We start from the raw sequence: 27,490 nt of genomic DNA, 5'->3' as shown, positions 1-27,490 counted from the left end.
TGACCTTATCTGGTAAAAGGGTCTTTGCAGATATAATTAAGTAAATGATCTTGAGATGGGATCACCCTGGAAGAGAGTGGGCCCTAAATCCAATGACTGTCTGTCCTTATGAGAGAAGAGAAGACAACAGGCAGAGACTGGAATGATGTGTCTACAAGCCAAGGAATGTTAAGGACTGCTGGCCGCCACAAGAAGCTGGAAGAGACAGGAAAAATCCTCCCCTAGAGCCTTCAGAGGGAACGTGGGCCTGCCGACACCTTGATTTTGAACTTCTTGTCCCCTTCATTCCCACTTGAGAAAGTGCATCAGGATGCAAAAGCCAGTGTCATTATTACAGGATGGTCCATCTTGCATCTACTCTAATGTATGTACAAAAAATAATTTTCCAAAGTTTGATGATGATTTTTCTTGATTTTTAAACTATTTTTAACTTTTAACTATTATTTCTAAGAACTGGGAACACATTTTGCAAGGCTCATGGCCCCTGGCCCAGAACCTCTGTCCCGGGGAACGAGCTTGTGAAGGGATTTCTGTCTGTGTCAATAATCCATGCTCACCTTTCTCCTGAGCCATCTCCTGAAGACAGAAGTAGATGACTCTGGCTCCCAGGCTGAAGCCAATCAAGGTGACAGGTCGCCGGCCCTGAAGGAAAAAAGGACACAGGTGTCTGGAGGGAATACAGCCAGTTATAGCAAAACATCAGGCCTGAGGAGGGCAGCCTTTGCACGTTCCTTATTACCTGATTCTCATCTAATGAATCATGCATGTGCTATTGCGGTCCCTGAGCTCTGATGTCTTAATCAGCAGAGTCAGGACCCTCATTTATGCAGGAGTGCACCTGCTGCTGAAATTGGCTTCCTCCAAGGCCAACAGGCAGCCCCCGGCTGGGTTAATTCCCTTTCATCTCAAACCATTACCCAGCCACCATCTCATCTTCCCCAGGAGACGGGGCTAGTCAATTACAAGAGCAACTTCCCTTGGACTGATCTGCCTTGTGGCAAATGGCTGCAGTGCTGCGGGACCCCTTCTGGAGCTGGGGAGATTAGACAGAAGGCACCCCCGGGTGTGAGGGGTAAAAAGGCAAGAGTGACAAGGGAGGGACAACTGTTCTGTTTCTAGATAGGAAGGTGGGGCACAAAATATTGGCTCTAAGTGACAAGATAAGGTAGTAAGTCAGATAGAAAGAGGAATTTTCTGACTTAAGGACTTGTAGTAAAGGCAACTCATTATGTGAAGACTCTAAAGAAAATGAAAGTTATCTGGGGGTGTCTGGGTACAAGCTTACACGGAAGGAGACGAGGGGAGTGGATGAACTCTGGATGCCCAGCCTGGTTTTATCAGTCTATTCCTTTTCCTTGGTTTTGAGCCAATACACGTATTCCACACTCCCACACCACTCCACTTACCACAGTAGAAAATCCTTTGTTAAACAGTATTCAAATCCTGCAGGAGCTTTGTGCCAACCCTGCTGGCTGCTGCCCAATATCATTCTCCCCTTTGTCCTTTACTCCTGAGTTTGACTGGGCATGTGGCCACCCAGCCAAAGACGAAGTGTCCCTGACTCCTCCGTAGCTGGGGGTGGCCACAGGGCTGAGACTTAGCCAAGGGACTGAAGGCAAGCAAAAGCTGTGACTTCTAGGCATACTCCTCATCCCTACTTCCCTACCTCCCACTGTCTGAAACACACACGTAATGCGGGAAGATCTGTCTTGGACAAGAGAGAAGCCCGGTCAGGCATGGTGGCTCACGCCTGTAATGCCAGCACTTTGGGAGGCCAAGGCGGGCGGATCACTTGAGGTCAGGTGTTTGAGACCAGCCTGGCCAACATGGTGAAACCCCATTTTTACTAAAAACATACAAAAATTAGCCAGGTGTGGTGGCAGGCACCTGTAGTCCCAGCTACTCGGGAGGCTGAGACAGGAGAATCAGTGAACCTGGGAGGCGGAAGTTGCAGTGAGCTGAGATCACGCTACCGTACTACAGCCTGGGTGATAGAGCGAGACTCCGTCAAAAAAAAAAAAAAAAAAAAAAAAGAGAGAGAAGCCCAGTGCTCAGGATGAGAGGCCAGGAGAGTGAAGGAGGCTGGACTTCCAATATTACGAAGCTGCCCATGTGGGAGACAGAATAATGCCTTCCCATGGATGTGTTCATCCTAATCCCTGGAACCTGTGAATGTTGCCTTGTACAGCAAAGGGCCTTTGTTATTTATTTATTTATTATTTATTTTATTTTAATTAATTATTTTTTTTGAGATGCAGTCTTGCTCTGTTGCCTAGGCTGAATGAAATGCAGTGGTGTGATCTCAGCTCACTTAAACCTCTACCTCCCGGGCTCAAGCGATCCTCCTGCCTCAGCCTCCTGAGTAGCTGGCACTACAGGTACGTGACATCACACTCAGTTAATTTTTTTTTTTTTTGTATTGTTAGTAGAGACAGGGTTTCACCATGTTGGCCAAGCTGGTCTCCAACTCCTGACCTCAAGCAATCCACCTGCCTCAGACTCCCAAAGTGCTGGGATTATTAGGCGTGAGCCACTGCACCTGGCCTATTTATTTATTTTTGAGATGGAGTCTCACTCTGTCGCCCAGGCTGGAGTGCAGTGGCACGATCTGGGATCACTGCAACCTCTGCCTCCCAGGTTCAAGTGATTCTCATGCCTCAGCCACCCGAGGAGATGGGATTACAGGTGCACACCACCTCGCCCAGCTGATTTTTGTATTTTTAGTAGAGACAGGGTTTCACTATGTTGGCCAGACGGATCTTGAACTCCTGACCTCAGGTGATCTGAGTGCCTCGGCCTTCCAAAGTGCTGGGATTACAGGCATGAGCCACTTGTGCCCGGCTGGCCCTTTGTTATTTATTTATTTGAGACAGGGTCCCACTCTGTCATCCAGGCTGGAGTACAGCGATGCAATCACAGCTTACTGCAGCTTCCACCTCCTGGGCTCCAGTGATCCTCCCACCTTAGCCTCCTAAACAGCTGGGACTACAGGCATAAGCTACCACACCCAGCTAATTTTTGTATTTTTTGTGGAGACAGGGTTTATCGTGTTGCCCAGGCCGGTTTCTTGGGCTAAAGCAATCTGCCTGCCTTGGCCTCCCAAAGTGCTAGGATTATAGGCATGAACCACCTTGCCCACGAGGCCAACAAAGGATTTTTGCAGACGTGATTAAGTTTAGGATCTTCAGATGGGGAGATGATTCTGGATTATCTGGGAGGAGCCAAGGTCATCACAAGCGTCCCTACAAGAGGGAGGCAGGAGGCATCAGTTAGACAGAAGGTGATGTGACGATGGAAGCTGAGGAATAGAGAGATTTCAAGGTGTTACACAGCTGGCTTTGACGGTGAAGGAATGGGGCCTTTGAAAGCTGGCAAAGGCAAGGAAAGGGGATCCTCCCTAAGGCATGCATTTTTGCCTTTTGACCTCCAGAGCTGTAAAATAGTAAATCTGTTTTCAGCGGGTAAATTTGTGGTAATTTGTTACAGTGGCAGTAGGAAATGAACACATCAGCTTGCCCCAGATGCTGACCCCCAGACTGTTCCTTGGGAGAGAACAAACTTCTATCTTCTCTAAGCCAATGCCACTTTGGCCTTTGCCTTAGAGTCAAGCCTGCCAAAGGACTTTTCTGTTTCTTGTGACAAAGACACAGGGATTGAAGCGGGTGGCCAGTTTCTCAAGCAGTTTACCTGCATGGCAGGAACTGCTAGTTGTCGTCCCTCAGCATCCATCCTCCCTTTTTTTCCATAGTAATTGAATTTCAGCTGGGTTCATCGTCACTTAGAATAAGTACTGTATTTCCCAGCTTCTGTGGCAGCTAGGAATGGTCATGTGACTAGGCTCTGGCCAGCAAGACACCAGCTGAAATGTTGTAAGGCTTTCCTGGTTCTTCTTCAGTTCTTCCTTTCTCCTGCTCCCTGGAACTCAGATGATGCCATCTTGGATACAAGGTCAAGACCACAGAGCAACAAGGTAGCAGGAACCTGGGCCTCTGCACCACGGCAGGCTGTTAGGCAACCTTGCTAGGCTTCTCCAGGAAAATAAGCTTCTACCTTGTTTAAGCCATTGTTATTTTGGGTTTTCTCCCACTTCCAGCCAAAACAAATCCTGACAATGCAGTCATTTCTGGTACTATTTCTCAAGCTTTTGTCTCCATTCACTCGAGTTTATTTTGAAGGGGATGGTTTTATTCTGTTGGTAAGTACATCTTTACTAGACTCAAATTTAAAAAGTATTACGATGATGTCTCTTCCTAACCATTTTCCACGGTATTTAGACCACCGAAGATGACCTCACAAAGTAGCTTTACACTTCTGGGAAGGCACACCAGGCTACCAGCATGTGGGAATTCCACTGGTGGCCAGCTGAGGCACCTGGTCTTATTCATTTTACTGGCTTCACTGCAAACTGAGTCAGAGGTTTCCACTGAAATATCGCCCCAGTGAGCCCAACGATTATCCTCAACGCTTGAATGAAGAGCTGCCACCCAGGAGCCACTTTTGCTTCTGCCAGAGTCCCCCAGACTTGTTCCTACCTGCAGATGCCCCTGTTATTCAGTCCTCACCTAAATACCTGCTAGAGCTGCAAAGTCTGTAATTCTTACTGTTCATCCTAGGACACATTCATTACTTGAACTGGAGGGGCAGCAAGGACTCCTCATCCCCAAAAAACCACTGGGTCACCTCCAAGTAGCCTTGCCCCTCCTCCAAGTAGCCTTGCCTCTAAGGCTGATGTCTGTGAACAAGTCAGTCCCTGACTTCCCCTCTTGCCCCATGCCACGCCCACACAGCCATTCCCAGGTACCTGCTGCCGGGAAAGCAGGATGTGCGCCAGGTGCTTGCCAACCTCTGCTGATCGATGGAGACATACCCCCCACGGGTTGTCGATGACATTGGCGACACTGAGGAGTGAGGCTGGCCAGGTCAGGGCAGCCACAATGCCTGGGGAGGTGAGATAGTGATGAAGGGAATGGCCCCCTTCACAGGGTCCTACTAGGGAAGTGACTGGCTAACAGATGCTGGAACGAATGCATGCAGTCTCTAACTTGGACCTGTAAGCTTGCCAAGTATTGTCGAACTGCTAATGAGCAAAGCAATCTGAAACTCATGAATTTCTGATATACGGACTCAATCCCTTCTGCTCAAGTCCTTGTTACGTGTGAGATGGCCCCAATTCGTCTCCACACCTTGTACCCTCCCACTTTGCCTCATAACTCTGCAGGGGAGCCCCCTGCCCTGCTCATCCCCTCTAGACTCAGTCATATTACTTGCTTTTGCCAAAGACATTAGTAGATGTGAGGCTTGAAGTGGACTTGTGCATCAGGGCTAGCCTCTTGCGCTTCCGTCGTTGACATGGCTTGCCTGTTCATCCCAGCAGGAGGATGAGAGACAAATGGAGCAGAGCCGAGTCGCCCCAGACAAGGCCAGCACTGATTGGTGGACGGTCAGCTGACCCCATAGGCCCAGCTAAGATCCGCCAACTCCAGCCTCCTGGCTCCTGAACTTTACAGTAAACATCCCACGGAGTTTTGGGGTGGCTTGTCACGCAGCAATAGCTGACAGACAGATCATGCGACTGGCTGTTTACCTGTCTTCTCTCCATAGGGATCATAAACTTCTCCCAGACAGGAATGCGGCCTTAACCTCTCTGTGTTCCTAGGGTCCAGCATGGTGCATGCCCTGGGGGTTTTGGGCATGCAAAACTATGCCACCACTGTGGGATGAAGGCATTGGGCATGCTGTTGTTGTGGGGCAGGTAGGGGGGCTTACCAGACAATACTGTGTACTTTAGAGCCTCCTGGGCCACCATGTTGGCGAGACCACTGAGGATGGTCTCCAGGGCATTGCCGAGCTCCATCAGGTACTTGGCTTCCCAGGCCAGGCAGTACTGCTCACGGCTATGGGCCAGGGCGGCCCATGGGGCACTGAAGGTGCCTGGGGAGATCACAGGTAGGTGAAGTCTCTCTTGTCTGTGGCAGAGAATGCCCCACCCCATCACCCCAGACAGGCAGCACCAGGACCACTCACCCCTGTTGGAAGACAAGAGGCCACCCCCTGCCAATGAGTGGCAGCTGTCAGCAGAGCTAACAGAGCTCTGTGCAGCCCAGTGAGTCAGCAGGCTGGGCTTGAATCCCAGCTCCTGCATTCACTAGAAGCCAGGTGACCCTGGGCACATCACTATCTCACCTTGAGCCTCGCTTTGCTTCTATGTGAAGTGGGAAGATGGTTTATCTCCCTTCATAGGGTAGGTATAGGAATGAAGTGTGTTTGAACTATGATATATGTAAAGGGTTATTTTCTCTCATGCTGAAATAATTCTGGCATTAAGCTGCTCATGACATAGAACGAGAGCACACAATGGGACAAGCAGTGCGGCGCTGTGAGTCTGTGGCATCTTGATTTGACAAACATGGCCTGGGAGATAGCTAGAAATTTGGGGAAGAGGTGTTTGAGCCCGGCTCTGTTATCATCTTCCTGGGTCATCTAATTTTCCTGAGCCTCAATTTTCTCACTGAGGAAATATAAATATCAAATGACCCACGGGAGGAGGATGAGACGGCACCACTGTAGCGGTCGATGTCAAGTTGGAAAGTATAACCATGACACCTGCCTCCCTCATCCCCTCCTTCCTTGCCCACCTGGCTGCCTTCAGGATAGGAGCACAGAGGGGCCCCTAATCTGGCCCCCATGCATTTCTGCTTGTGGCCCAAGTGGTTTTCCTTTTCTTTTTTTGAGACAGAGTTTTGCTTTGTTTCCCAGTCTGGAGTGCACTGGCACCATCTTGGCTCACTGCAACCTCCGCCTCCTGGGTTCAAGTGATTCTCCTACCTCAGCCTCCTGAGTAGCTGGGATTATAGGCACCCACCACCACACCCAGCTAATTTTTGTATATTGTTAGTAGAGACGGGGTTTCATCATATTGGCCAGGCTGGTCTCGAACTCCTGACCTCAAGTGATCCACCCGCCTCAGCCTCCCAAAGTGCTGGAATTATAGGCGTGAACCACTGCGCCCAGCGCAAGTGACTTTTTCAAAACACAAATCTTCTCCCACTCCTGCCTAAAACCCTTCATGAGCTCCCAGATCATACATCAGTTCCCCTAGATTACTACCACTTGTCCTTGAGATTCCAGTCCAATCGCCTCTTCCATGGGGAAGCCTTCCCGGCTCCTCTGACAAATCAAACGCACCCTCCACTTTTCCCGTAAGTTCTTATCACAGTCTGTAATTATTCACTATTTTCACATCCTGTTTGACGTGTGCCTCTCCTACAGTCTGTTTTATCAAACACTATATTCCCAAAGCCTGGTGATGTGACGCACAGTAAGCGCTCATTAAACACCATGTGGGAATGGAGGGGTGGAGACAGCTTCCTGGGGCGGCCTGCAGGTTCTGAGCATCAACCTCAGGCCTCTACCTGCCTGCCCCAAAGCTCATCCTTACCTGCAGGGTGCCACGTCTGCACAAGGACAAGGACCCTGTCTCAGCTCAGCAACAACTTGGGGATCAATTGCCTCTCATTATGAATAAGGTGATGGTCAGCCCCGAGAGAGGAGATGGGCCCAGGACAGCGAGGAGCACGGGCTTGATGCCAGCCTGGGTTCTGAACCCAGCTCGATGGCTTCCACTGGTGTGACTCACAGCAAGGCACAGTGTCCTTCTGACCCTTGGTTTCCACATTTGTAAGGATGGAATAATAACATCTGACTCATGGGTGTGGTGGGGATCACATGAGATGTTGCAGAAGGCGTTGTATACTTTGGGAGGCCGAGGTGGGTAGATCACGACGTCAAGAGATCGAGACCATCCTGGCCAACATGGTGAAACCCCGTCTCTACTAAAAAAACTAGCTGGGCGTGGTGGCACATGCCTGTAATTCCAGCTACTCAGGAGGCTGAGGCAGGAGAATCGCTGGAATCCGGGAGGCGGAGGTTGCAGTGAGCCGAGATTGCGCAACTGCACTCCAGCCTGGTGATAGAGCAAGACTTCGTCTCAAAAAAAAAAAAGAAATAAAAAAAAATAAAAGAAATAAAAAAAATAAAAAGGTGTTGTATAAACTGTAAAGTGCTCTACTGCATTGTGCTGTCCCGTGGTCAAGAATATGGGCTGTGGAGCCAGACAGAATGGGGGTGAATCCTGCCCCTGCCCCTGACTAGCTGGGTGACCCTGGGCACCCCTTATGAGCCTCAGTTTCCTCATCTGGAAAATGGGAGGGCGAATGATGGCCCCTTCCCTGGACTGAAGTGAGGAGCTAAATGAGCCAGTGCATATGAAGGGCTTGGTCGTTGGCTACAAAGTTTTTATCTTTATTGTACATAATCAAGACTAATAAAGGGGTGGGCCAAAGAACGTCTGGTTATTCCTATCACATAGAAAAAGCAACCTTGTGATGGTAAGGCTTCTTTTCCTGGCTCTCGAGGAGGTAGGAATACATGATATTTTTTCCTTCTGAAACTTTCTGTAGCTTGATTATATTTCTTTTACCTAGTCCTTTCCCTGGGTGCCCCACCACACTAGACTGCTGGAGATCAGTGAAGACTTTCCTCATCCACAAACGAACTTGACCTTTAACCTGGGGCAAACTAAACAAACGGGGGCAAAATGAAGAAAAGACTTTGCTTTCCATGCCTGCCAGACTTGCAAATTCCTTTACCTGGGCTCTTGTTCTTGCTCCCTCCTGTAGCATGGTAAAATGAAAACAAATGAAAGGAAACCCTGGGCATTGGATCAGGAGACCTGGGTTTGAATTCTGCATCTGCTACTCTCCTGCCAGGGTTCCTCTTCCAACAGTTCAGGGTCCGAACAGCCTCACCTCGGAGGGTGGAAGTGAGGTTTCTAGGAGGTAACCATACCAAGTTCCTACTGTGCTGGTAAAATGCCAGACTCAGGGTAGGTGTGAAGGAGGCGCTCACTGAACGCTAGTGACCTCTGTGCATGGGTGGGGCCTGGCGGTCACGCACCAATAAGACCTGGCGCCTGATGACACCTCTAAACGTTTTTCGCTGGCTTTCTTCTGCGTGGTTTGGCAGATCTGCGACTTCTGTCCTCAGGTCAGAGACTTGGGAACCCAGGAGGCTCCGACGGGGCGTGCCTGAGTGGCCAGGTTGGGACGTTTAGGATTCCTGCGCTCACCCCGCTCTTTCTCTAAGGGATGCAGTGTTTGTTGTTTGTTGAGCCTCTCGCTGGGCACTTGCAGGGGTCAGCCAAACAACAAGTGGACCATGGTGTGAGTCCTCAATGCCACCCTGGCTAGAATCCCCCAAAATATGCACGTTCAAATTAGAACAGCAAAGGGAACTAAGGTTGCGTCATGCCAACGAGAAACCACGTGATGTTCATGCATTTCCTCACTTAATCTTTGCAGCATCCTGAAAAGGTGGCAATAATTCGTTCCACTTTACAAATGAAGTAGCTGAGATACAGAGAAGTTACATAACCTGCTGAGGTCATGTAGCCAACACATACTGATCTCCCACTCATGTGCTTAAAGTCCTTTGCTATCTTCCACTTGCTCTGAGGACAAATTCAAACTTCTTGCCACAGCTCACACGCTCCTGCGTGGTCTGGCTCCACCCACATTCCTGCCTTCTGGCTCCCTGCTGCCATCCTGTGCCATCCTGTGCTCTTTTGGTTCTTTCAAACCACTGGGCCTTTGCACCTGCTGTCCTTTGGCCTGGAATACACTTTCTGCTCCTGGTTTATTGGGCTAACTCCCAGCTAGCCCTCAGCCTAAATGTCACTTCCTTCAGAACCTTCCCCAGAAAAAACCCTGTCCTTCCCCTATTGTGCCATCCATAAAGCTCCCATTTAGTTACTTGGTCTGTCTTCTATCTTAGGCTGTATGTTCTGTGGGACTAGAGGCCATGACTGTGCTGCTCACCGCTGAATTCCTAAGACCTGGTTCAGTATATGACACATGGTAAGTACAGCAGTTTATAAATACTGCTACATGGACAGATAGGTGGATGGGTGGATGGATTAATAGATGGGTGGGCGGATGGGTGGATAGGGAGAAGGGTGGATGGATGAATGGATGGGTGGGCGCATGGATAGACAGGTAGAAGTGTGGATGGATGGACGGGTTGATGGGTGGGTAGACAGGTGAGTGGGTGGACAGGTAGATAGGTAGAAGAGTAGATGAATGGATGGATAGATAGAAGGATGGTTAAATGGGTGGGTAGATGGATAAACAGGTGGGTGGGCGGATGGGTGAATAGGTAGAAGGGTGGGTGGGTGGATGGATGGATGGATGGGTGGATGAATGGGTGGATGGATGGGTGGATGGATGGGTGAATGGACAGGGGGGTGGGTGGTTGGGTAGGTGGATAGATGGATGGAGAGATGATGGGCAGGTAGATAGATGTGAGATGAAGTTACCTCACCTCTCTGAGCCTCAGTTTCTTCCTCTGCAAAATGGGGCTCCCCATCACTGCTCCCTAGCCCAGGTAAAAACCTAGCCCAGGATCTGGCCCAGGCCAGCCACTGCCCACCCCCCTCCACTTCTGGTCCTCCTGGTCCTCACGGTATTTGCCGGACGCGAGCCACCCAGTGATGGCGATGGTGATGTGCAGCTGCCTGCCCTCCGTCAGAGGCAGAAATGTGAACTCTTCAATGGCTCCCACTCGCTTCTTCATCTTGTATCCTAAAGACCCAGATCCAAGAAAGAGAATGGAGGTGACTGGGACCCCGGGGAACATCAGGGTGGCTGTATGTGCTTACACATGCACACAGTGAGGGCCGTCTGTGTGCCCTCCCCCTGGAAAAACATCCAACAATGTGTTTGAACTCATTAAGGTGGGTGCCATTATTGTCCCTGATTACAGACGAAAGCAAGAAGCTGCTGTTGAGGCTGGCCGGCCCCAAGTGGAAGAGCTGGTTTGGACCTCAGAGCCCAGGCTCTTATCCATTGCTCTGCCCTGGTTCTGTTTCTTTTCTCCTGCCCACACACTGCAGGGGTAGAACACACTCCACTTAGTAACGGCGAATCAAATAGACCAAGAGTCTCAACAGGGGAGCAAACTCCTCTTGGGGAGTTGAGCAGGAATGTCTCCGCATGACGGGGTTGAGGGACTGGGAGGGGGGCTGCTGCTGACAGATATCATTTGGAAAAACTCCCCCAGGTGATGCTGCTCAGGGAAGGGCAGCCATGTTCTCTCCAAGCACGAGGAAGCCCAAGCATGGAAACTTCCGGATGGTGGAAGCAGGTTCAGATGGGGCTTTTCTCAGGAAGTACACACAGTTGCATGGGGAAAAAGCCAGCTTCTCAAACTCGGCCCTTACCCTGACCCATGCGAGCTCTGGGAAGGCTGGGACCCAGAGTGAGAAAAGCCACGTTTCCTCTGTCTCCCAGGGAGCCACTGCTGGTGAGAATCCAGGCATGTTCTTTTAGGAACTGGGCCGCCCTGGCTGAAAATTCCTCTGAACCCATCATTCCTTTTGAACCTTACCTGTCAGGCCAGCTCCAGCTGCACCGAACAGCGAGGTCATGATGGCTATGCCGGCTGCTGAGCCCAGAGCCGCCGCCCCCGCGCTGCCAATAATCGTCGCTGCTCCAGCGGCAACAAGGGGCGCAGCTAGACCTCCGGTCACACCTGTGGGAAAAGCAGCAGTTTCAAGTGGGAGTAAAAATGTGGTGGCCGGGCGCGGTGGCTCACGCCTGTAATCCCAGCACTTTGGGACGCCGAGGCGGGCGGATCACGAGGTCAGGAGATCGAGACCATCCTGGCTAACATGGTGAAACCTCGTCTCTACTAAAAATACAAAAAATTAGCTGGGCGTGCTGGCGGATGCCTGTAGTCCCAGCTACTTGGGAGGCTGAGACAGGAGAATGGCGTGAACCCGGGAGGCAGAGCTTGCAGTTAGCCGAGATCGCGCCACTGCACTCCAACCTGGGCGACAGAGCAAGACACTGTTTCAAAAAAAAAAAAAAAAAAAAAATGTGTGGCTTGATGAGTTTTACCCCTCAGCTACCTAATGCCTCCCATGGAAGCTTCTGACAGTGCTGATGAGCATACTGACTACTCACTGACTACCTACCGCATGCCAGGAGCCACCTCCCAGCTGAGCCCCTGCACTCTCCACTCTCACCCACAGCCTGGCATCATGTCTCTGTCTGCAAAACCCGGACCTGTGCCACCATCTCCAGCTGGACTCACCGATCACTGTTCCGCCTCCGACAGTCGCCAGGCCTATCAGGAGATAACGCTTCCATTTCCTCCGGTTTTCTTTCTTCTTCCGGGATGCCTCGGCCATTCTGAGGGAAAAGAGGGTGGTCTTTAGGGCCAGCTGTGCCCAGGATCCCTTGAGACATCCCCACCACACCAACCCTCAAACAGGGGCCAATGCTGGGTAGCTACTCTGCCACTCAGAGTAAGGGACCAAAGTCACCCTGAGCCCATTGATGGTTTAAAAAGCTGAAAACATTCTAAAACCCAGCCGAGGAATCTCAGTGCATGGGATGTACTACTTACCCAATGGATCCATCCTAACAGGGTTGCAATTTGAATAATAAAAAGACAAAAAAAATAATAATAATAGCAAGAGAAGCACAAAAAAGATCTTTAAACAGATGGACCCAGAAGAAGCACAAAATAGATAATCACAGACTCCGTCACCTCCCTCCTCCCCTCCCTTCTTCCCCACCCTGTCATCTGATCCCACCTCCCTCTGGGACATTTGGAAACCAATTTCCCTCAAAATGATCTTTTTGAAGATGGGAGACCTTGGCCTTGGAGCAGTAGCTAGACTTGTTCAGACTTGAAATGGAAATGCTAAAAAATTGAGCAAAAGGAAAACATTTAGAGTGAATTGGGGTCAGGTGAGCCCTGAGAACTGATGTGAGCACTCAAGAGTCAGGAAGCCCAATTTTCCTATTGGACATTCAGCCTTCAGCCCCTTTGCTGCGGCTGGGACGGAGAGGTTATTAAGTGGGAACTCTGAACTGAGGTTGGAGTCTGAATAATAACTCAGTGTGGAGTGATAGCAAAGCATGGTGATAATCAAAGAAGAAAAATGGTTAATCTTTACCGAGGGCTTCTTACATCTCAGCCACTGGGCTTTGCACTTCACAGGGTTAATCTTATCCTAAGAAGCAGTATGGTTATTGTACCCATATTATAGATGAATTAAGGGATAACAGTCCCTACCTCCCCATGAACTGTGAGGCTCCAGTAATAGATTATCTGTAAAGCATTTAGCACAGTGGCAGGCACACTGCAAGGGCTCAGTGCAATCAGGGCTGATGCCATCACGATGCTGCATCTCCCCAAGCCTCAGTTTCCTCTTTCGTCAAAAGGTGGATACTAATTTCTACCTCATAAAGTTGTTGGTTTGTAAGGATTAATTTCATTCCTTCTTCGTCCATTCAGTCAATAAAGTTATATTGAGAATGGATGATGTGCTGTGTTTTTGCATCTCCGTGAGCAGAAAAATGTATGTGCTCAACCAGTACCTGTTTCCTTCCCATCTCCCTCCTCATGAACCATACACTTCATTGAGAAATAGCTCCTTCTCCAGTCATCTAAAAGAAATGGGATTTGGCCAGGTATGGTGGCTCACACCTGTAACCCCAGCACTTTGGGAGGCCGAGGCAGGCGGATCACCTGAGGTCAGGAGTTTGAGACCAGCCTGGTCAATATGGTGAAACCCCACCTCTACTAAAAACACAAAAATTAGCCAGGCGTTGGGGCGGGCGCCTGTAATTCCAGCTACACAGGAGTCTGATGCAGGAGAATTACTTGAACCCGGGAGGAGGAGGTTGCAGCAAGCTGAGATCATACCACTGCACTCCAGCTTGGGAATAGAGTGAGATTATGTCTCAAAATAAATAAATACATACATACATACATACATACATACATACATACATACACAAAATGGGATTTCAGTTGGGCATCTGGGGACCTGCTGTGCTTTTTGGTTCCCTGCCAGTTCACCTCAACAGATTTTTTTCCTAAGCATCTCCTGGGTTTTGTAAAGCCCAGTGTTTCTCAGTCAATTCATTACACAGAAGCAGAAACCAATAGTAAAAATCTCTGTGCATATCATGATGCTGGTTTTCCACGATTGAAATTCACGTCATCGGTAGTGTGGGATGAGGCTGAACCACGTGCATCTAGCACAGTGGGAGGCAGGAGGGCCATCAAGATGGAGGGTTCTAATGTCAGGATTCAAACTCTGTGGATGTAGGCATGAATCCTAGCTCTGCTGTTGTAGTAGCTGTGTCACCATTCTCCACATATTTCGTTATCCCTCTTACAGAAAGATTATGCATCCCTGCCCTGTTGAACTGAGTGGTCATAGGACCAGCTTTAGCCAGTCAAATGTAGGTAGAGGTGATATGTGTCACTTCTGGCAGAATCTTTTTTTTTTTCCCTTTCTTTTTTTGAGACAAGGTCCGGCTCTGTTGCCCAAGCTGGAGTGCAGTGGTGGGATCTTGGCTCACTGCAACCTCCACCTCTTAGGTTCAAGTGATCCTCCTGCCTCAGCCTCCCAAGTAGATGGGATTATAGATATGTGCCACCATGCTTGGCTAATTTTTGTATTTTTTGTAGACATGGGGTTTTGTCATGTTGCCCAGGCTGGTCTCAAACTCCTGGGGTCAAGTGATCCACCTGCCTCAGCCTCCCAAAGTGCTGGGACTACAGGTGTGAGCCACCATGCTGGGACAACTGGCAGAATCTTTAAAGTTGGTGCAGGAAAGTGATTCATCTTCTTTCTCTCTGCCTCAAAACCAGCAATAATCTAGATGGGGTCACTCTGTCAGCCTGGGACCCAGAACCAGGACAATGTGAATTCAAGCTACAGCCAATCTGCAATGGACACACTGTATGAACAAGAAATACATCTTTAATCCTGTAAGCTGCTGAGACTTATTTGGGGGGTCACTTGTTACGGCAGCAAAACCTAGCCTATCACCACAACAGACAGAACCACTTAATAACTTTGTGACTATGTACAAATTATTTGTCACATCTGGGTTTCCTCAACCAACAAATGGGGATAATAACAGTACTGAATTTCCAGGGGTATTGTGAGGACTAAATGAGACAGAGACACTGAGACATAGTGACTACCATCCTGTAATTATTCAATATGTTTATTGCTATTATCACTCTCTTCATTACTATTGTAATAATTTCCTCCTCAACACAGGCTGGCGATATACTTTGACCCTTAACTGCCTTAACCCTTAATTGATAACTCTTAATTCAGTTCGAAGTGGAAGGCTGAAGATTACTGACTTTCGGCAGAGTTCAAGGCCGAAGAAAACATTCAAGTTGCTGACGATACATGATGGGAATGTGCAACTAGACAGGCGATGTGGCACTGAGTCAGTGGCATCTTGATTCAACAAACACGGCCTGGAAATAGTCTGGAAATCTGGAGAAGAGGTGTTTGAGCTCAGCTCTGCCATGAACTTGCTGGATCATCTAATTTTTCTGAGTATTGATTTTCTCGCTTAGGAAATGTAACTATCAAACGACCCATGGACAGATGATGAGATGGCACACTGCAGTGGCCAATGCCAAGTATTAATAGAAAAATCTAACCATGACTACCTGCCTCTCTCTCCTCTTCCCTCCTTGCCTGCCTGGTTGCCTTCAGGACACTGTCATCTCTCCCCACTGTGACACTTACGCCCTCTGTGTCCTGACCCTTCTCTCCCCCTCTAGCTTCAACACTAATCACTTCCTCACTGACACATCACCCTTGGGAAATACTGAGCTGCCTCCAGTCACCTTCTGGTCCCTGGCCATCAAGGACCTCCCCGCCTTCCTGTGACTAGTTCAACATTACTCAACTTTCAGGAGTCAGCCGAGGTGGGACACATCCTCCGGAAAGACTGGCCAAAACCCCAAGGTTGCTGAGATGCCCTGACTCTGGGCCCCCTAGACTCTGTGCCACATTATCCTGGAATTCTACACCAGTGATTTGCAGAGGGTGGGCATCAGAATCACCAGGGGGTACCTGTTAAAAACATAGCTTCCTGGGGCCGAATCTCTGGGTCTAAGGATAAAGATTCTGTATCGGTAACAAGCTCCTCCTCCAGGGATTCTGCTGTAACTCAAGTTTGAAAATTGCTGAGCTAAGTTCTCACAGCATGGACCAAGCCATTTCCAACTCCCCACCCTCAGCAGCTTGCCCTGGTCTTGGAAACTGAAGGGTACTCAGGAAATCTTTCTTGTAAAGAGCCTAATTATTCCAACAAGGATTGGAGGTGACCACCTTGTTGTGGTGATATACTCCCCAACTCACTGTCCACATCTCTGAAAACCAGGAAGGACTGTTGGCTAAATACAAATATATAGGCTGGGCATGGTGGCTCTTGCCCGTAATCCTAGCACTTTGGGAGGCTGTGGTGGGAGGATCCCTTGAGCCCAGGAGTTCCACACCAGCCTGGGCAACAGGGTGAAATCCTGTCCCTATAAAAATAAAAAAATTAGCCGGGCATGGTGGTGCATGCCTGTGGTCCACCCTACTTGGAAGGCTGAGGTGGGAGGATCGCTTGAGCCTGCGAGGTCAAGGCTGCAGTGAGCCACTGCTGCAGTGATCATGCCACTGCACTCCAGTCTGGGTGACAGAGTAAGACTCTGTCTGCCCCATCTCCCTGACAAAAAGTTTATAAGCATGTGTTGATTTGAAAAGAAGATATTTTTTCCTAAAGTTACTTGGCTAAGGCACTCTCTCCTAACATTCAGCTGAATGGCAAATCTATGTCCCTGTTTAAGTATTTGCACATTCTTAATAATTGTTTTGGGGGCCAGGCACAGTTGCTCGCACCTGTGGTCCCAGCGCTTTGGGAAGCCGAGGCAGGCGGATCATGAGGTCAGGAGATCGAGACCATTCTGGCTAACACAGTGAAACCCCGTCTCTACTAAAAATACAAAAAATTAGCCGGGCGTGGTGGCGGGCATCTGTAGTCTCAGCTGCTCAGGAGGCTGAAGCAGGAGAACAGCGTGAACCCGGGAGGCGGAGCTTGCAGTGAGCCGAGATTGTGCCACTGCGCTCCAGCCTGGGCGACAGAGTGAGACTTGGTCTCAAAAGAAAAAAAAATTGTTTTGTACATCAAATAGCTTTCTCAGGCATCGTTCATTATTGCAGCACTACACTCTTACAGTTACTTCAATTGTCTGATTGAATCTCAACACCGAAAGCAAAGGGGAGATGTTTGCTCTGAGTCACATTTACAACGCTAACACTCAGAGAACACCACGAAATCCGAATGACAGCCTTGCTCTCATCACTGACTGCCCGCTGATGAGACATTCAACGGTCACGTTGAAAAGAAAGACCTGAACCTGAGTTGCCGTTTCCATGTGAGCTGCCCAAAGACAAAGGCTGAAACCACATGCAGATGTGGGCCAAATCCCAGGCTGAAGGACGCCCGCATTTTCTGTCTCACAGAACCACACATCAGTCTTTCTGTCATCTTATCTCCCATGAGAGGGTGTTTCCTGTCCTTATCCTCACCACACCTTCTGTTTTTAAATCACTTTTTTTTTTTTTGTGCTGACAGATAGAGATAGCTTATCACTGAGAGGTCTACACACACGTTCCTAGTAAAGGCCTGGATGGCCCCATAAAATCATTATCTTTCTTGTTTTCTTCAGAATAAAGGAGAAACCCTGCCACTGCCAGCCAGGTCTTGAGGGACACAGTGAGAGCCATTCAGACTGGACACGGTGGTCGAATCAGATGCTGCTGACCAGTCATGTGACCTAGGCTGAGTTATGCCACCCCTCTGACTTTATTTCTTTGTGAAACACTTAGGGGGCTGTTACGAGGATTGAGAGAGATGGCATCTTGTGCCTACATCTAGTAGGCATTCAAGAAAAATCTGATGCTGGCAACGTTCGTATGATGTGAGCAGTATCTTTACTAATTTATTTATTTTTAACTGTAATTTTTTTCTTTTTATGAGATGGAGTTTCACTCTTGTTGCCCAGGCTGGAGTACAATGGCATGATCTCGGCCCACTGCAACCTCCGTCTCCTGGGTTCAAGTGATTCTCCTGCCTCAGCCTCCCGAGTAGCTGGGATTACAGGCATGTGCCATCACATCCAGCTAATTTTTGTATTTTTAGTAGAGACGGGGTTTCACCATGTTGGTCAGGCTGGTCTCAAACTCCTGACCTCTCGTGATCCACCCGCCTCAGCCTCCCAAAGTGCTGGGATTAAGATGTGAGCCATTGCAGCTGGCCTATGTGAGCAGTATCAACCCCAGCAGCTCATTAGCTCACATCTGCTGAGACTCTACTATGTGCCAAGCACGGGTCCCAGCTTTTGATATGTGTTAAGTAATTTAATCCTCTCAACAACGCTATGACAGCGATACTACCATTATCGTCATGTAAGAGACGAAGAAACGAGGCACAGAGAGGAGAGGTGAAGTCACTAAACAAGTGAGGGAAGCTGGGTGGCCTTAGGGCTCAGACGGGGACCCAGGAGCAGAGGGGTGGGATGGGTGGGACGTCACACTCTAGACCTCAGCTGCAAAGAGTCACCTTGGTGGGCCTAGTAAGGAACTCACCTCCCAGAAACACAAAACCTTACAGTCAAAAGAAATCTACATATCATTCAATCCCTTAATTGTTTAGGTAAACAACGAAAATGTGTGCTGGTGTCCACAGAGGGAAAGCCACGTGCCCAAGGCCACACAGAGGGTTAGAAGCAGAATCAAACCGAGAGCCAGGTCTCCTGGCTGAACAGTTGCTATGGCTTCCCTGGGTCTCAGATCCTTCCAGAAACCACAGAATCTGAGAGGTCTCCAAAGTCCCTAACATTGCATCAACAATTACATGTGTGAAGCCTTTTTCCGGGGAAAGGGTCTACACATAGACTGCAATAGGATCTATAATAGTCTATAAAAGGGTCTGTAATAACACAATTAGAACAGTATTATTAACAACAACAAATAATATTTATGAACTAGTTACTCTGTCCCAGGCTCACCTGAAACACTTCACATATATATGAACTCATTTAGGCCTCACAAGAACCCTGTGAGGAGGGCGCTACTATTATACCCATTTTACAGGTGAGGAAGTTGAAGCTCAGAGAAGTTAAATAATGCCCAAGCTCACGTGGCTGGTAAGTGGCAGAACTGGCCTGTGTTAGACCTTCTGGTTTATATCTTCCCTGACCGGGCATTACTGGTATTATCAGAACAAATCACTCCGGGTAATACATTTCTCTCTGATAATAAGATTTCCAAATAATAACTGAGAGGTTCCTTTAATTTCAAGGCATATAAGATCCTATAAATTCCCGACATATCCAAAGAACCTAGGATGCCCTCGTGATTATGGTAATTGGCATGGATCCAGGTATTTCTATACTGACCCAACTCTAGGGGTCAAAGCTAGTATGTCTACAGGTTATTTCAACAAACCAAGTTTCCCCCTTTCTCAAGGAAATACCCCTTGTCTTTGCTCTACTAACTGTGGCATGAGGGTGGCTCTGGGTGTCAATTTGGCTTTAGGATTAAATTCTCAGGCGGGCTGACCTGGTGTAACCTGGCTGGTCAAAGAACACCACCACAACTGAAACAAAACCCAGAGCTGGGAGACGTGCCTGGTGCCAGGAGCCTATGATTAGGCTGTGACTGAAATCGATTTATTGCTCTGGGATTAGATCCTGTGTAAAGTGTCTGCAGAGAGCTGAGCTCCGGCCAAGTTACCAGGATTATTTCCTTCTACACACTCTTGACCATATATAGACAGCAAAGCAACTCTACAACTGATGGGTCTGGGACATGTCAGGGAGGGGAGGACTCACATCTACCGAGTACTTGCTGTGTGCCAGCCCTGGGTCAGGCATTTTATAATGTGCAGATATTCATTCTTCCCAGTGATCCTGGGAGGGCACTATCCATATTCCTGTTTCATAGATAAGAATATTGCAGCTTAGAAAAGCAAGGCCACCTGCTCAATGTCAAGCAGTGGACAGGTATCAGAAAAGGAACTGAATCTAGGTCAATTGTGCCCTTGAACCAGGTGTCACAAGAGCCTGAGGTGGAACAGGGTGTCAGGGCCTCAGGATGTTAAAGTCACAGATTCAAGGCTCTTAGCAATCATTCATTTCATCTTTTCTTTTTTTTTTTGAGACAAGAGTCTCATTCTGTCACCCATACTGGAGTGCAGTGGCACAATCTTGGCTCACTGCAACCTCCGCCTCCCTGGTTCAAGTGATTCTCCTGGCTCAGCCTCCCGAGTAGCTGGGATTACAGGTGCATGCCACCATGCCCGGCTAATTTTTGTATTTTTAGTAGAGATGGGGTTTTATCATGCTGGCTAGGCTGGTCTCGAACTCCTGACCTCAAGTGATCCGCCTGCCTCAGTGTACCAGAGTGCTGGGATTACAGGCGTAAGCCACCGTGTCTGGCCCATTTCATCTTTTCTTCTTGCAAATGAAGTCAGAGGCCCAGAGAGGGTAAGTAGCTTGCTAAGGCCACCCAGCGAGTCAGGGCTATAGCTGGGACTCTGTCCAGGGCTCCTTTTACCTCACTATACCATCTCTTAAAGGGAGAAGGGGACTCTGTTATCTGCAAAGTACACTGAAGTGGAGATCCTTGGATCCTGATGGGGGTCGCAGGGCTCTCTTACTCAGATTCCTCCTCTTTGATTTCCTTCAGGCTCTCCAGGAACGTCTCTTCAAGGACATCCAGCTCCTCCAAGGGCACCTGGAGCAGGGAGGTCATGTGGCACACGAGGACTCTGGCCCGGGCATCATAGTGCCCTCGAAAGACAGAAACAACAGCAGAAAAGAATCAGTTTAGGTTTTAAGAACAGTGAGGTTAGCAGTGTAACTGATAAAACCCACACTGGAAACAGCCTAAATGTACAACTCCATGGGAGCCAGTCAATGAAAGAAAATGACACAGTTGCCTGGACAGAATACTACACAACTATTAAAATATTCAGCAAAAGCAAGGTGGGACTGGGTGCAGTGGCTCACTCCTGTAATCCCCGCACTTTGGGAGGCTGAGACAGGCAGATTGCTTGAGTCCAGGAGTTCAAGACCAGCCTGGGCAACATAGTGAGACCGCCCCCGACCTCTACAAAAAAATACAAAAATTAGCCAGGCATTGTAGTGAGTGCCTGTGGTCCTAGCTACTCAGGGGGCTGACGCAGGAGGATCTCTTGAGCCTAGGAGGTTGAGGCTGCAGTGAGCCGTGATCATGCCACTGCACTCCAGCCTGGGTGACAGAGTGAGACCCTGTCTCAAAAAAGAAAAAAGGAAGGTGGTATTTCTCACCAGTCAAATGAGCAAAGATCAGTTTTTAAAATTTCACAGCTGTGAAGGAGATGATAAAAATGGGTGCTCAATGGGTGCTCAAAGACATTGCTGGTGGAAGTATGCACTGGTATAAACGTTCTGGAGGGCAACTGGACAACACATATCAAAAACTTAAAAAAATACATCCCCTTTGCCCCAGGAATTCCATTTCTGGAATTTTAATCTTAAGAAAACAACCGTAAATGCAGACGATTTGTAGTAAATAAAGGCACTATGCTGTATTTATAATATGAAATTGGAAACAACCTGGAGATTTCCAACATCAGGAAATTAGTTATAAACCACACCTATCCAGCTGAAAACCATGGGGCCATAAAAAATGATTCCCAAGAAAAGTATGTCATAACTTTCAAAAATAAGTTCTTACCCAGAAGAATTTATGGCTAAGAGAATTTATGGCTAAGTGGTGGTACATGTCTATAATCCCAGGCACTTTGGGAGCTGACATGGGAGGATCACTTGAGCTCAGGAGCTCCAGATCAGCCTGGGCAACATAGCAAGATCCCATCTCAATAATTTAAAAAAATAAAAATAAAAAAGAGACAGTTCTGTTTGGATATATAAATAAAGAAAAAGGAAAATAAATGCTTATACAATGAAACAAAATTTTTAATGCATAGAAGATGGACTGGATAACATGTCATGAGATCCCAACTAAGAAACAAAACAAAAAACAAATACCGCACAGGAAAAAAAAAAAATGAAGGAGGCCGGGTGCCTGTAATCCTAGCACTTTGGGACGCTGAGGTAGGCAGATCACTTGAAGCCAGGAGTTCGAGACCAGCCTGGCCAACATGGTGAAACCCCATCTCTACTAAAAATACAAAAATTAGCCAGGCGTGGTGGGGGGCGCCTGCAATTTCCAGCAACTTGGGAGGCTGAGGCGTGAGCCACTGCGCCTGGCTGACAATTCAAATTTAGTATCTTATGGTTCTGAAGGCCAGATATTCTAAAATCACAGTGTTAGCAAGGAGAGAATCTGTTTTCTTGCTTTTCCCAGCCTGTTTTCCTTGGCTTGTGGCCCCTCCCTCCAATCACTCCAGCCTCTGCTCCCATGGTCACATCTCCTACTCTGACTTAGATCCTCCTGTTTTCCTCTTACAAAGACCTTGTGATTGCATTAGGCCTATCTGGAAAGCCCAGGATCGTCTCCCCATCCCAAGATGCTTAATGTAATCACACCTGCAAAGTCCCTTTTGCCATGCAGGGTAACATATTCAGTTGCCAGGGATTTGGATGTGAACATCTTTAGGGGCCATTATTCTATCACTTAACCCTTGACCTGGCTCAACCATCACCTCCTCTCTGAACCCTCTCTGCATAATTCCTTCTTTTGGGGGTCTCTGATGACTTATACAGGCCTCTCTCTCAGTATCTTCCCCATTTGATTGTACTCGTCATATCTTAGTAGACTGTAAGCTTAGTCATCTGTTTTTCCAACCCCTGTACCTACCTGGGGTGTGACACTTAGTAAGAACTCAAAAAATGTTTACACAGTGAATGAACCAATGAATAAACTCTTCTGATTTTTAGGTCAAATTCTCTGTGACTCAAGTACTATGACAGGCTTCCAAATTGAATCTTTTTGACAGAGAAAGTCACAAGGACCTGGCATTCAGCTACTCCGCACTCACCTTCCCGTGTGCCCTGGCCCTGTGAAGACACGAATTGTCTAAAACGCCAATTCCCCAGTTCAGCTGCCTATCAGCATGACCTGAGAAGCTTGCCAAAAATAGAGTTTCCTGAGTTCTGGTATAGGGGACCCTCTTTTCCCATTTACCATGATGCAGTCTCTGAAGTCTTGAAGTTTGAGGTTTCAGCTTCTACAAAAGAAATCAGTTCCTTCCTTGACCCAGGGTCCCCAGAGTGGAACAGGGTCTCTCGGGGCTGCCCTGCTGTCTCCCGGGATGAGGAGCTGTCTACGTGCTGGAGACAGACACCACGTGCTGTGGCTTGGGGTTATTAGGTTCAGCAAACTTCACGGAAAAAAGGAGTTCCTTGCTTTCCCCATAGGAACAAAGACTACTGTGCCCACGTGATAATCGGGTTGTAGAAACCAAGCTTTGGCTCTGATGATTAATTGGTGGCAATGATAATTAGTTGCTAATACATACTCCACTGGTCAAGGCTGCAGTGATTCACCTTCTAGCATGCAGGCTGCCGGGTGCACGTGTGATTAACACTCCTGTGGTAATCTCAGGCACGGGGCTTTGTATCTTAGCCTTGTGTACAGGTCATTTCAAGGACTTGGTGGCTGGGATGCTGGTTCGTAGTTCAAGGCATGTTCCTTCTGGAAGCTCTAGGAGCGAATCTCCTCGTCTAGAAGGCAGTAGGGAGGGACAGAGTCCTGGGCTACCCAGGATACTGACATTCTCTGGCCCAGGCTCTACTGCCAACATGCCAGGGGGCCAACTTGCTCCTTGAGAGCCAGTCCCAATAAAAGGTTCCCCATAGGCCAGGCACGGTGGCTCATGCCTGTGCCTAGAATTCCAGCACTTTGGGAGGCCGAGGCGGGCCAATCACTTGAGGTCAGGAGTTCAAGACCAGCGTGGCCAATATGGTGAAACTCCTTCTCGACTAAAAAATGCAAAAATTAGCCGGGTGTGGTGGCGCACATTTGTAATCCCAGCTACTTGGGAGACTGAGGCAGGAGAATTGCTTGAACCTGGGAGGCAGAGGTTACAGTGAGCCAAGATCATGCCACTGTACTCCAGCCTGGGCAACAGAGGGAGGCTCCGTCTCAAAAACAAAATAAAATAAAATAAAATAAATAATAAAAAAGTGCTCCATCCACCCTGGGGCTCAGACCACAAGCCTGGGCATTGTTCTTACTTCTTGTTTCCCTGTCCCGACATCCACCCCACCAGCTGATGCTGACTGCTACACCTGCAAAACATAGATCCTGAGTCTGACCACTTCACTCCATCTCCACTGCCACCACCACAGCCATCGCTCTCCAACCACCAGCCGCCTCACCACTTTCTTATCTTCCACTCTTGCCTCTGCACTCCATTTGCCAAACGGCAGCCACTGAGCTTCTTTAAAGTCATCGATCCGGTCGTGTTCTCTCCCTGGCTTACAGCTCTCTGACCACTCCCCAGTGCACTTAGAATAAAGTCCACATTTCTTTCCATGGTCTGCAAGACTGCACATTATCCAGCCCCTTCCTGCCACCCTCTCCCACCTTACCTTCTACCCGGCCCTGCTTCAGGCACCAGCAGCTCAAGAAGCCAAGCTCATGGCTGCTTCGGGGCCTTTGCACTTGCGGTTTTTGATATCTGGGAAGCTCCTGCCCCAGATCTCTGCTTGGCTGCCCTTTCCCATCAGTCAGGTCTCCACTTAAATATCACCTCCTCAGAGGAGCCAGCGGCTCCTGAATTAGAACAGCTCAGCCCCTAGTCACCCCATCTCCATTACCCCATTTCCCTGTATAGGTTTATTGTCTGCCTTTCCTCATCAGAATGCCTGTCCCACAAGGGCAGGGACCTTTGCTTTGTTCCTTGCTGTTCTCCCACTGCCTGGGACAATGCCTGGCAGTTAGTAGGTGCACAGCTAAGATGTGTTGAGTCATTAGCTGACCAAAATTCTCTCTCGCCTGCCAGGGTTCTTTGCTGTGGCCACCTGCCCCAGGCAGCACAAAAGACCTTTCCCTGCCTCCCACCTCCACCTGAGACTCCCTCTCCCTCTCTAGTACCCTCCGAGTCCTGCTCCCCCAGGGGACTAGAGGAGAGTGGATTGATGGGTTAAGGCCTCTCTCCTCCTCTCAGTGGGGTCTTCTCTTACAGTGGTGAATTCTTTTTTTTTTTTTTTTTTTTGAGACAGAGTCTCGCTCTGTCGCCCAGGCTGGAGTGCAGTGGCCAGATCTCAGCTCACTGCAAGCTCCGCCTCCCGGGTTTACGCCATTCTCCTGCCTCAGCCTCCCGAGTAGCTGGGACTACAGACGCCCACCACTGCGCCCGGCTAATTTTTTGTATTTTTTAGTAGAGATGGGGTTTCACCGTGTTAGCCAGGATGGTCTCGATCTCCTGACCTCGTGATCCGCCCGTCTCGGCCTCCCAAAGTACTGGGATTACAGGCTTGAGCCACCATGCCCGGCCAGTGGTGAATTATTCTTAAATGTCATAGTCTTTTTTTTTTTCTGTTTTAAGAGATGGGGATCTTGCTATGTTGCCCAGGCTGGTCTCAAACTCCTAGCCTTAAGCAATCCTCCCACCTCGGCCTCCCAAGTAGCTGGGACTACAGGCACATGCCACAAATGTCAGAGGCTTGACCATGCCTGGAACACTCAGTTCCTTCCTCAAATTTCAGCTTCTCAGAAAAGCCCTCCCTGACCCAGTCCACTGCTTCCTAGTCTTTTACCATGAGTTATTTCTTATCTTTTTTCTTTCTTTCTTTTTTCTTTTTTTTTTTTTTGAGACAGGGTCTCACTGTCACCCAGGCTGGAGTGCAGTGGTATGATCTTGGCTCACTGCAGCCTCAGCCTCCCGGGCTCAAGTGATCCCCCATCTCAGCCTCCTGAGTAGTTGGGACTACAGGCATGTGCTTCCATGCTCAGATAATTTATACATATATCTCTCCAGCAATCCACCCACATTTGCCTCCCAAAGTGGGTGGTGGGATTAAAGGCATGAGCCACTATGACCAGCCATTTCTTCTTATCACCATTTAAAACAAATATATATATATATATATATATTATTTGCCTACTTGTTTGTCTCTTCTTCTAGAATATAAAATATAAGCTCCAAATCCACTGTGCATCCCTAGTACCTCGGCCCATGCCAAAAACAAAGCAGAGGTTTAATAATCTTTGTATGCAAGAAGAATGGAATATTTGTAGAAATGAATGAATGACTGAGCTAGTGGAACTCTGTTGGGAAAGATCCAAATGCGGGGGACAGTTCTGCTGGATGAGATGTGTATCCCCTTTCAGCAGAAACATCCTATGATCAATAATCCTATTAATCTGGAAGCTTCATTTATCACCTACTCATCTAGATCAGATTCTGTACTATACTTTCTGCATGTAGTGGCTTACTGAATCCTTATGAGCCTCTGAAGTGGCAGGTACTATAGAAAGTCCATCTTCTCAAAAAGGAAGGTGAGGTGCAGACAGCTTAGGCCAGGGGCCCAGGTTCACCCAGCCAGTGAATAGTAAAGTGGCAGCCTGGCTGCAGAGGCTATGCACCTGACCGCCACCCCTTCCCCGCACCATGACACCATGACATGGGAAGCAGGGCCACGAGCTAGCAGAACACTGTCTTCCAGTCACACACCTCTCTCCCAAGCCTGCCCATGCTTCCAGCCTGAGCTCCTTCCTCATGGCCTCCTTCTAAATCTGGGTCAGCCCATGATCAGTGGGGGCTGCGACATCCCCCTGTTGCTCCTGAGAGCTGTGCAGATTCTAGTCCAGTGTCCAGGCCCAGACTTTTGGACCCTGCCAGAAGGACCAAAGGAGTTAGTCTCTGGAGGTCCTTTCCAGCTCAGAGATCTGAGGGTCAGCTTCAGGGTACCTGTTCCTCCTCACAAGGAGAGACCTTCAAAGCCCAAGGCCAAATGGACTTGAAACAGCCCAACAGCAACATGGCCATGTGGAGACTTGAGAGTCACAGCGGGACAGTGGTTCTTAGAGTTTAGGGAACATCAAGGTCCCAGAGAGCTTGTGGAATTTCAGCTTCCTCAGTCCCACATGCAGGAGATCTGGGGTGGGGCTTAGGAATCTGAACTTTTAACAACACTCTCCGCTCCCAGTGATTCTGAAACAAGTGATTCCTACCCCAGGAAACAGAGCACTGGGCTCCCCTCTTGGAAATGAGCTCCTCCCAGTCTGAGATGGTCTGGATGTGCTCACGCCTGGAGGCAGAGGGCGATGCTCCTCCCGCCACCTCTGCAGGGAAGGGAACCCAGCATCCCTGGCCTGCTCCTAAGCAGCAGGCATCATGGCAGGAGCTTGCACTTGTGATTGCTGATCCTCCCAATGGTCCTAGCAGGTTGTCACTATGATGCTGCATTTTGCAAACGAGGAAAGAACAGGTGTAGAGTGGATAAGAAACTTTCTCAAAGCCACACAGTTTAGAGAGTGCTGGAGCTTGGATTATAATCCAAATTATCTGATGCCAACATTTCTGCTCATTCCACTATGACTGCCTTTTAAAGGCAAATCTCTTACTCTTGAGGGAGTTTGGTGTCTTAGGAC

At 48.7% G+C, this 27,490-nt stretch overlaps 1 protein-coding gene across 3 annotated transcripts in view; it reads right to left on the bottom strand.

The window, feature by feature from the left end:
- The window catches only part of TMCO4 (transmembrane and coiled-coil domains 4), a 122,552-nt gene that overhangs the window by 53,026 nt on the left and 42,036 nt on the right, over positions 1–27,490 (bottom strand). For all 3 annotated transcript variants that reach the window (XM_005544574.4, XM_005544572.4, XM_074018189.1), the window contains exons 6-12: positions 20,601–20,733; positions 12,151–12,248; positions 11,443–11,586; positions 10,518–10,637; positions 5,767–5,931; positions 4,802–4,938; positions 558–642 (exon numbers count right to left, since the gene is read on the bottom strand). In XM_005544574.4, coding sequence (XP_005544631.3) covers positions 558–642; positions 4,802–4,938; positions 5,767–5,931; positions 10,518–10,637; positions 11,443–11,586; positions 12,151–12,248; positions 20,601–20,733 — 882 coding nt within the window. The remainder of the gene's footprint in view (positions 1–557; positions 643–4,801; positions 4,939–5,766; positions 5,932–10,517; positions 10,638–11,442; positions 11,587–12,150; positions 12,249–20,600; positions 20,734–27,490) is intronic.

This window comes from Macaca fascicularis, chromosome 1 (genome assembly GCF_037993035.2).
Source record: "Macaca fascicularis isolate 582-1 chromosome 1, T2T-MFA8v1.1".
Taxonomy (NCBI): Eukaryota; Metazoa; Chordata; class Mammalia; order Primates; family Cercopithecidae; genus Macaca; species Macaca fascicularis.
Note: the sequence above shows the minus strand (reverse complement) of the source record. Positions and strands in the feature narration are given on the sequence as shown.